Consider the following 11,152-nt stretch of genomic DNA (forward strand, 5'->3'; position numbering starts at 1 on the left):
GGGGGGAGCAAAAGCATGTCAAGTAACTACAGCAGTCATGAGCTTTAGCGACGGCGACTCGTCCGCAACTCACACCGCGAGACCCCGACGCGGCACCCCGCTCGGGCTGGAGCGCGCTCGCCGAATGGACGTCCATGGACTGGACTGAGAACCTCCGCATCTATCGCACCGAAGGAAGGAGGGAAAGAGAACCCCCACCCTCCCCCTGTGCATGTTCAAGTTCCCTGCTCCGACCGGAGGGACGTCGCCCGCAGGACCGAGGAGCTGCGGCGGGACGAGAAGTTTAGCGCCGTGATTAGTCTCCCCCCCCTCTCTCTCTCTCTCTCTCTCTCTTCTCTCTCTCTATCCTGTTCTGTTGCGTTTTTTAGTTGTTGTTCATGTCACGCCACGGGACGGGCGGATTAACGTTTCCCCGATGAAAATAAATCACCTGCGGAGGGACCCCGCGATCGTGACTGCGACGACGATGTCGAGTAAGAGCGCGCAGTGGCTGCAGGAGGAGCTGGAGTCCGGCGCCGGCGCGCTGCTGCTGCTGGACTGCAGAGCCCACGAGCTGTACGAGTCCTCGCACGTCGAGTCCGCCATCAACCTGGCCATCCCGGGCCTCATGCTCCGCCGGCTGAAGAAGGGCAACCTCCCGATCCGCTCCATCATCCCCAACAACGAGGACAAGGAGAAATTCGTCAAGAGGTGCAAGACGGACGTGGTGGTCTTGTACGACGAGGCGACCCCGGAGCGGCAGGAGTCCGGGCTCGGGAGCTCCGTGCTGGGGCTGCTGCTGCAGAAACTGCGGGACGACGGGTGCAAGGCTTTCCACCTGGAGGGTAAGTGGAGGTAGCTTGGAAAAGCCCTGAAAGATCCGCGTCTGCGTTTGGAGAGTATAGTTGCTTTCATTCATTGGAAGAGAAAGAGAAGAAAATAGATTTGATTTCACTCCGATGTAACTATCGGAAGGATGATTCGAGGTAGTGCGGCTGTGTTTATTTCAACAAGCACTCAACTACAGATATGTTATGAGGTATGACAATTCATACGTATGTCCATGTTTTCATTCTTTCCTGTTTGGTCTTTAGTATCAGGCAAAATTCCGATTCGGGCGCTTGGAGAAAGGCAGCTTCACATTTTATAGTTAAATACCTCTAGAGATATTTAGGTGTCAGAGTATGGCGACACTACGAACACGTCCAGTGGGGGTTATCAGCCGTCTGCAGACTAGAGTTTGGGTCTTATTAATGATGTATGAACTGTAATGAGGCAGCGACAGCTTCGGCTATTATAGCAGTTATTATGGGCCCATTAGAAACGAGGTGAAACACGTGAACTACACTCACTGCGAAGTCTCAATGAAGTTTCACATCGCACTTCCGACATCAATGGTTTGCCTGGGTTACTTTTTTATTTTTTTAGTTTAGTTACAGGCTAATCGAAAATCGCGCTCGGTGTCTCGGTAAATATGTTCTCAATTAAATGCCTTAAAAAAATGGCCCCGCCATGTTGCGCTCCTTCAGGGGGCAGAAAAAACACTGGCGTTTTTTTTTTCTTCTCTTTTTTTCATGAATGAAAGAGGAAACGAGGAGAGCCGACGACACACTCTTGAATAAATCCTCCGCGTTTCCCCGCGCGAGCGGGACACGAGGCGGTGGCGTGTAAACGGCGCGCGTTCTTGGCTTAATGGATATCCGAGCGACGTGTTTCACCTGAACGTGAGCCGAGCTGCCCGAGCTGCCGAGCTGCCATTCACAAAAAGTCCACCGCGCTCAAGCGTTGTCCGCGGGACTCGAGCTTTTCTCAATGGAGCACATCTGGCCGGCCCTTACCGCCTCGAACCAAAACGACGCCAATATCGCGTCGATAAAATGTCAATCCGTAGTGTTGCATAAAAAGGGGGCGTGGTCGCGATGACTGCATTTCTTTTGCAGCAACTACAAAAATCGATATATCTATTTAGTTGTCAAAAGCTATTTCAATAGAATAGGATCATGATTACGACGGACTCTTGTGTATATGAATTGATGAGAAAGTTATGTAAATTGATTGCATTTGGATAGCCTTCTGTGCACCTGCTGCTATAGAATGTAATGTTTACAACCTTTAACATGCAACATATTTTTCTCTAATACATTTCTGTTAATTAAAAAACTATTTATTTGGTTGATTTTACTTCTAATTGAAGGTTTATTTCTGGTCATTCAGCTTCATGGTCCGCCTCCTGTACCATACAGGCTTGACATTCAGCTGCCATTTTGTAGATGTTTTATAACACAACCTCGGCCTTAGTCATGCACAGGGCGCATTTGTTATATACCACCCGGGGCTTTTATCCCTCAATTGACTGTTTCCGGTCTTTTCCTCATCCTCCAAGGTGGCTTCAACAAGTTCCAGTCGGAGTACCCCGAGCACTGCGAGACCAACTTGGACTGCTCCTGTACCAGCAGCTCGCCGCCTGCCTCCGTGCTCGGCCTGGGAGGACTTCGCATCAGCTCCGACTGCTCGGACGGGGAATCCGACCGCGAGCCGGGCAGCGCCACCGAGTCGGAGGGCAGCCCGCTCCCCATTAACCAGCCGGCGTTTCCTGTCCAGATCCTGCCGTACCTTTACCTGGGCTGTGCCAAAGACTCCACCAACCTGGATGTGCTCAGCAAGTACGACATCAAGTACATCCTCAACGTGACGCCCAACCTGCCCAACATGTTCGAACACGAAGGGGACTTCAAGTACAAACAGATCCCCATCTCCGATCACTGGAGCCAGAACCTGTCTCAGTTTTTCCCCGAGGCCATCTCGTTCATCGGTAAGTAAACGTGGATACGTTACAACAGATGTGGGAAGTTGCTGGGTAACCATTATTATTATTAATCTGAGGCGACCCCTTTAAATGTCAAGTGTTCGTCCAACCCTGCGAGTCTGCAGAACGAGGATGAATCGTAAAAGTAAGGAAGCAAATATCCATAGTTTGAGAAGCTAGATGTCTTGTCACATGAAAAAGAACAAAGATGAAATGATGATCAAAGGAATTGGTGAAATAGTATTTGTCCAGCAACTAATTTATTTATCAACTAATAAAAGTCAGAAGTGGAAAGTGTGCAAGACAATTTCACAAATTTGAGAAATTGAAACCAGTGAAATGCTTGAAGGAAATGACTTAAATGACCAATCATCAATTAATTACTAGTTTTGTTAATTTAAGTGAATCCTCCATTACCCTCTTTAAATACAGTACAGTTTACTCATACATTATGTAATTATATTTCTGCCAATAATGGGTTTTGTGGAAACATTTTAAATGAATTAAACAGAAAATAATATTTGAGATTTAAATCCCCCTCATCATTTTGAGTTATTTCCCATCATTCCCTTTGATTTAATCCCAGAGAATGAATGAATTCCCCCTATGATGAGTTAATGAGAACCACAGTCTTTGTGATTGGCCAGACCAAAGACATTTTCTTTCTTTTTTAATACTAATGTTTTGGCTTTGTTGGGAGGAAGTGAGACATGCCAGAGGTCGTGGTAGATTCGGGTCATGTGGATGTTAAATGTTGCAATTTGGCTGGCTGTAATGTGCAGGGATTACATCAGGTTTTTTTAGTAACTGCAGGGTAATAATGGGTGCGGGAGAGAAGCTCGTGGTGAAAAGGAGACCCAGATGTGACCTTGATGTACTTATATAGACTGCAGATTCCTTAAATATCTGAAATGATTGTACGCACATGTAGAGATGGAGGAATTTAGTGATTTCAGGCAATTCAACAGGCAAATACGTGGACATTTTTTGGGTTACAAAGCATTTGAAGCACAAATGGAGTTATGTAACGCTGCACAATCCAAAGAGCAGCTCGGGACAAGTTAACCAAGCTTGTCTTTTCAGCCTTCTATAGTTGTGGAAAGTTAGCACACATCGCATATACATTTCATTTGACATCTGCTGAGCCGCCTGAGCTCAAGAGCCAGCTGACCCCAATCCTAAAACAAGAGATGCAGGCCGAGAGAGAGAGATAAAGGAGAGGATAAAAGAGAGAGAGAGAGGAGGAAGAAAGGAAAGAAGCACTTAACTCTCGCTCTAATGGCCTGCAGAGATGCTAGTGCAGGGCCTCGTAACTGATAGACGGGTGGTGGATGCAGCCCTTCAATAATGTAAGATGTTTTTTTCTTTATCCAGGTTTTACTACAGAATGAGGACAAGACAGCAGAATGAAACATTACTTTCTGCTGTCAATGGGAAAGGTCACTCTGGAGTAGACGTATATTGAAATGTTTAGAGTCAAAGGTGGTAATTGTAAGCATTGAGACAGGGGACATTCTGTGGAGGTATATCGTGATAACATCACATTTAATATTTCTACTGCACAAATTATTACAATTTAGTTGTAATGTGATACCAACAAAATTTGGCCTAGTTTGAATTGTTTTGACGTCCTTAATCTCATGCAATTAAAACCAGTGGAACACTTAAAATGTGTATATGATTTTAAAAGCAACAATGTATGTACAACAATGACATTTGTTTTCTTTCTTGGGATTTATCAGGATTATATTTCACAATGATGCCTTACATAACAACTTAAATATGTTCTATGAGGATTGTAACAGATGTTTTTTTCCGATTCATATCTGTATTCTGTAAATATCGTTCATTGTTTAATAGAAATTGTATCAGTTATTACCATAGCAAAAATCACCTATTTGGGGGTCCAAATTCAAACTATACAGCATACAAATCAATGCTTTAAATAAAACTGCTGCAATATTATTATTATAATCCATACATCTCAGTTCAAAAGCAAATTCCAACTACTGAGAAACAAAATAGAACATAACACTTATTTAAATTGTTTCATTAAAGTCAGTCAAATAGCAGGGAATCTTTTCCCCTCTCGCTCAATGATCCTTTTGTTTCCGTCATCTAAACTCTTGTTGTCCTGGTTTCCTCCCTCCGGCCCGTTCAACCCTCCTCCGACCGCAGACGAGGCCCGCTCCCAAAAGTGCGGCATCCTGGTGCACTGCCTGGCCGGGATCAGCCGCTCGGTGACCGTCACGGTGGCCTACCTGATGCAGAAGCTCAACCTGTCGCTCAACGACGCGTACGACTTCGTCAAGAGGAAAAAGTCCAACATCTCCCCCAACTTCAACTTCATGGGCCAGCTCCTAGACTTTGAGCGGACGCTGGGCCTCAGCAGCCCCTGTGACAACCACTCGACGTCCCCGACGCACAACGACCAGCTCTTCTTCACCACCCCGACCAATCACAACGTGTTTCAGCTGGACACGCTGGAGTCCAGATGAAAACCGCTGGGGTGGCTGTTCCTTCTCATGTTTTAAGGGGGGACGGGGACTGGGGGGGGGACGGGTAAGGTGGTTAAACCTGGTTTTGTAACCAGGATAACGAGTGGCTGCGCTGGAAGGAAGTTGCCAGGATGTTTTAGCCCCCCAAGGCCCGTTGTCGGAGAGCCTTTGGCGAAGGAACAGCGGCGGGGCCGGGAAGGTCACGGATGCCACGCTGAAAGAGGAAGGTTTTTTTTTTTCTTTTCTTTTTTTGGGGCGTTTTAACCCGGTGGGGGGGGACTGATAAATGGGTTTACAGTGGCGTCCTCTCCATTTGAAAATCGAAGGAGAAAGAGCCGTGATCAACTTGTCTTGTCGCAAAGAACCTAGGAGACTTAACCGCCCGGGCGAAGGACGCAGGGAGGACAGACAGCTTCATACAAAGATAGGAAAAATCTACGGCGCCCGACTCGCCAGAGAAGGACATCCTCTCCGTCTTTCTGTCGGCTCTCTGGCCGAGCTGACTGGTGCCAAGTGGAGGACCTGGGATTTACTTGTAGGAGATCTCGCTCTACTGAATGTAGAGTCTTACAAACCAAGGAGTTAACACAGATGTTTGTACTGTATGTACTGTATCTATGTCAACGTACATCCAGTATGTCTTTATGCATTTTTGTATATTTTTGTGTACATTTTTGCGCACAAATCTGTACCTTATATAAATATATACACATAGAAATTGTATCTATCCAATCCAACAATGGCTTAAGAGATTGTAAAACTAACGAAAGGGTGGAGACGCCAACAAAGAGGAACGTTATTGTGGTATTCCCAGTTGTCTTTTTTTCTTTTCCTTTTTTTTTCTTCCTCTCCTCGAGGTTTGTAATGACCTAATGCAGTTTGCACAGTGGCGTAGCCATTGACTTGTTGGCACTCGGAGCCGGTGCTGGAAACGGGCAGATAAAGAGACATTCAGAGAGGAGGAGCGGAAAGGAGAGGCCAGTCCCAGGCTGCGACAAGTGCCGACAGCTGCACCGCTGAGTGGGCAGGGAGCAGGAACTGCCCCCCCCCCACAGACCCCCCTCTTCGAGCGAAGGACGAGGTTCAGGGGGTTAGAGGTTTGGGTGGGTTATTTAGGGGATGGGGGGGCAGACAGATACTACAGGCGAGTTGACTTTGGGTCAAGTGCAGGTTCCTTCTTCCGTCCCCATCCAGTTGCCTTACAACAAGTACCAGTTGTCTTTTTGTTAGTTCAGTTAGGAAGTGAACCTCTGGACTTCCTCGGTTATTTCATCGCGTTGCATACTGTCCGACCAACAGTGTGTTTTGTCTTTTTTTGCCAAATTGGTTCCTCACACCTCTGGTGTTTGAGGCGCTGAGGTAGTGTTAACATTTCAAAACGACTTTTCGCGCAGCTTATTTGACCTCAACATCTGGCAAGGAAGTGCCTCACCACATTGTTGTATTACCATACTTCTTTTTGCCTAACAGGACTTTTAATTTTTTTTAATTTACATCCTCAACTTAGGTTCCTTTTACCAGAATACAAAAACGACTGTAGTGTGGTCCTGGCGTTGTAGTGTTGTGCACTGGGACTGGCCTCAGCTACAGACTGCACTTACAGTAGCTCCACGTCCGATAACTGCATTGGAGAAAACGCAAAGCAAAGGGATCACCCCCGTTTTGTCAAAGAAAGGTTTGTCTGAGTTGATTCACCCTTTAGCCTTGGCTATATGAAAGATATATTAAACGCAAATTGATATAAATAAATAAATATATATATATATATATAATAATAGCGCTAATGGTAAACAGATTGGTATTATTTTGTATACCTGAGCATGCTGCTGTACTGTATGCTCTCTAACAGTGACCACGGGTTGGATGTTGCTTCACGTGGCAGGAAGACGAATGATGAGGACCGTTTTTTTTAACTGCTGTTGCTGCTGAACACAGCGGTACACAGCACGTAGTTAAAGAGCTTTCTGAGATCTTTTCCACATCAGAAGCACCTTAAATTGAAATACTCCAAAAAGAAGGTGCAAATGCTGCAGTATTTGCGCTTTTTCATCGCAGGTTTCCTCCAATGAGTCCAACAGCACGGCAGCACTTAAACTTATGTCAGTGTCTGTAGGCACATTTGGCGTCACGCATCAACAAGTTGATTTTTTTTTTTAGGAGAGATCTACTTTCTTTCTTTGACGGATGCTCATAAGAGTCTGATTCGACATGTAACTGCACAAACCTGTTGCCCGTATCAAGCCGGTTGTGGCCACCGATGGGACGGCTCCATAAACAAGCTAATGTCTTCTCAACCTTTTGTAGACTGGTTTTGTTTCACAAAAAGGTTAAAAAAAAAGCAGATTGGTTTTGACGGTACTCCAAAAAGGAAAAAAATGCTATTAATTTGCTGTCTAAATATCTTAAAAACATCATGCCACTGGAAACACGGCTCTCTCCAGAGTTCCGAGTCAAGTACAGACAACCTGCACGTCCTCCTCTGGCCTGGTGGTCCGAGGGCGACCTGCAGTTGGTTGAAATTTTGCAAATGAAGCTGAAAACGCTACACGTTCTCGTTGCATCGTTAAAGGCTGCAGAGGTGTGGTTGCGGAGCGCTGATGTGGACTCACAGGTCTAGAAGCAAAGAAGTGGGCAGACGGCACGGTTGTTGAATCTGAACAGGGTTGGTTTTTCGCTGGCCTTATATAATCTTTCTAACTTGTTTCTAATGCTGACTGTTCAATACTTTGTATCTCACTTTAGAAAAAAACGTTGTGTAAAAAGTTATTTGTTGTTATTTGAATCAGAACATGGTAATAACAGCGGGTCACACAAGGTCCTCTTTGTTACTCTGCAATATATCAAAACACCCTTTTTTGCAGGTTTTTTTTGTAGATCTAAGACCTCAAATTTTTTTAAACTTCTTCTTTTGTACCATATCTATTCTATTATTACCACACAAGATCCAGCTCGATGCGGCTCGTGGACCGAAGTAACATTTCACCTGGGGTGTCCGATACCTAAAGAGGCCCCACTAACGCCCACACAGCTGTGTGTCAGCTTATTACACCCCCCTGCTTATATGATTACGTCTTTCTCCGTTTTGATATCACATGCTCTATTCCTGTGGCCTTTCGATATGAATATATATCTATGTGTTATTAATTAATATGCAAATTTCCTCTCCTGCAACATCAGAGATGAAAACAGTACTACCACGCTTGAATGGCTTTCTCTCGTCTGCAGTTATGTCCCACTTAAAAGAAGCAAAACAACTTCATCACTGGCACCCTAGAATTGAAATATATTTCAGTACGGAGCTTTTCTATTTCACCAGAAAATGGATGGTTTTGAGCTGCTTTCTTGTGTTTTCTTTTCTGTGTGTGTGTGTGTGCGCGTGTGTGCGCGTGTGTCTTTGTAACAATGAGAGAGAAATCAAGTCTTTTTCTCTGTTTTTACATTTGTCAGATCACGGGAACGGCCGTTTCTGTGTCCTTAAACGTGTAGCTACATCTGGGTAGGAGTGTGCTCGGGAGGGGAAGAGAAGCGAAAGAGAGGGGCGGCGGCACTAAGTACACGGCGAAAGAAAAAGTGGATGATTTTTAAAATGTTACCTCAGTGAGGAATTTTTCAGGGATTTTTTTGACAATGCATCTTGCATCGCGTTACAGCTTCAGACACGTGTCAAAAAGCTGTTTTGTATTGTGCTGTAAACGGTTTTTAAAAGGAAATGCAATCTGAAATTTGAAAACAAGGGGCATGTTAACCGGGGCAGTTTCACCATCTGTCTACTGAAGGAAATATGATTGACCCCATGAATTGTACAGTGTATGGAAACAACACAAGACATGTTTGTACCGCAAATAAATATTGAAATATTTTTTTCTTTACAACATTTCTCCCTTTCTTTCTCACAACATGATTACACAAAATCGGGTTAAAATTTCAGTATTGCAGAAATTGCGGGAATTGCAATAAATGCAGGGGAATCCTTCCCAATTATATCAATCCACTGAATCAACTGAGCAGTTTTATTATTATCATTATTATTATTATTATTATTATTTTCTAATAATGATTGATATGGCATGGTAAACTGTGACCAAAGGTTACACTCTCAACATCAAACTTTTCATTTATACTTTCCTCTAATATAACAACACTAGTTTTTTTATGGTATTTGTAAACAATAAACGATTTTTGTCAACCTTAAATGGGTTCACTTGTGAAGCTGGATTTAAAGGATTTAAAAGTTGCTGATTTGGGAAAGGGTTTAGCGAAGGATCAATAAAATTACTTTTATGTCCGTAGACTGGCTTCCATTTGGCGTTTAAACTTGACAAAAGCATTAATAAACACACATAGTGTAAATTAATTAAATGATTATATACCGCTCATGAATGCTGAATAAGGAGACCAGAGGCAATCACCTTTTGAAAAGGAAAATAGGCTTCTGGGAAACAAGGTTGTCTGGAGTAGAACAACAACAAGATGGATGTTTTGGTTTAGTTTAGCTTTGCCTAAGACTTTTCGTCTTCTTGCAAACCTTTTTTTCTTTTTTACTGTTGACGTGCTGAGCAGCCATCTTGGATTTTGAAGTCAGAGGGTTTGCATTTTTCCAAGAGATTTAGCTGGTTGCCAAGCAACTGCTCCCAGCCACACAAAAAATGGTCAGGACATAAAATTGCAATTGGTACGGAATTTAACAAACAGGCACAAATCAATGACCTATAGCTCTAGAGCAGTGGTCCCCAAACTAAGTCCCGCGGGCCGGATACGGCCCGCCTCCACATTTGGCCCGGCCCCCTTAATAATACCAGAGGGGCATTATGATTTTTTTTTTCAGTCTTATTTGGTTATATGTGGCTTTCTGGAAAAACAATAAATGTTTACATTTAGGCACCCACTGCAATCGTCACACTTTTTCTGACCCTGGCCCCCTCCAGAGAAGGGAAAAGTTATCTGGCCCTCACAGGAACAAGTTTGGGGACCCCTGCTCTAGACCTACTGGTCCCGACTGGGCCAGTCTAGCTGTTGCTTTACTGTATTCATGCTAAATTGAGCCAAATGGCTTATCATCCAGTTTATTATCTTCTCATCTAACTCTGGGCAAGAATACAAATAAGCATATTTGTTGAACCATTCTTTTAAGTACATAATAAGTATTTTTGTGTTGATAAATATTAGTCCAAAGTTCCTCAATCTAAAGGCTGGCGGACGAGATCCAGATGTGAGGAATTACCAATTTTATAATATCCAAGCTGAATCCTGTGTCTCACATCACCCAAACAGTCCTTTTCACCTTCTCAACTAGCGGCTAACAATGGTGCCTGTGCACACGGTGGAGGCTGACATTCAGAGAGAGAGAACACAGTGAGCGGGGTTGGTGGGAATTGAAAAAAAAAAAAAAGGGCATCTAAAGGCAGCGCTGCGAGCAGAGCTAAGCCGGCTATAAATATCTCCTCCGGTGTCGCCCTCACTTCGCTTCCCTCCTTCCACAGCGGCGCGTCTTTCATTTTTTTTTTCTGCTCTGAGTTCCTCGCGCCATCCAGTGAGCCGTTGGCCTCGTGGTAATTCTGACAGGATATTACAGTGACGGCGGAGGGGATGTGAAGGAAATGAAGGCCCGTTTGAAAGAGATTGGGGACAGAGTGATCGACACCGCCGACTGATTACTTTCTGGTTTCCTGGCAACGCGATGACAGGCTTTTCCCTACATGGCCGTCATCATTGTCGATGGTTAATGTAACAGGAAATGCAACAATTTGAGAACTTCGTCTTGACGGCTCTGTGGCATTTGCGTCGTTAGAGCTGCATGTCTTTGTTTCCCGCAGCTCGCTAATGAAGCCGCTGTGAGACCTTCAACTTAAAAAATATTACTGAGAACCGG

General features: G+C 44.4%; 1 protein-coding gene across 1 annotated transcript; it reads left to right on the plus strand.

The window, feature by feature from the left end:
* dusp7 (dual specificity phosphatase 7) lies at window positions 1-9,155 on the plus strand. The gene is made up of 3 exons (XM_037490407.2): window positions 1-824; window positions 2,363-2,791; window positions 4,964-9,155. The coding sequence occupies exons 1-3, from the start codon at window positions 416-418 to the stop codon at window positions 5,281-5,283; spliced, it is 1,158 nt and encodes a 385-aa protein (XP_037346304.1). The 5' UTR covers window positions 1-415; the 3' UTR covers window positions 5,284-9,155.
* Window positions 9,156-11,152: the final 1,997 nt, after the last annotated feature.

Source organism: Pungitius pungitius, chromosome 8 (genome assembly GCF_949316345.1).
Source record: "Pungitius pungitius chromosome 8, fPunPun2.1, whole genome shotgun sequence".
Classification (NCBI taxonomy): domain Eukaryota; kingdom Metazoa; phylum Chordata; class Actinopteri; order Perciformes; family Gasterosteidae; genus Pungitius; species Pungitius pungitius.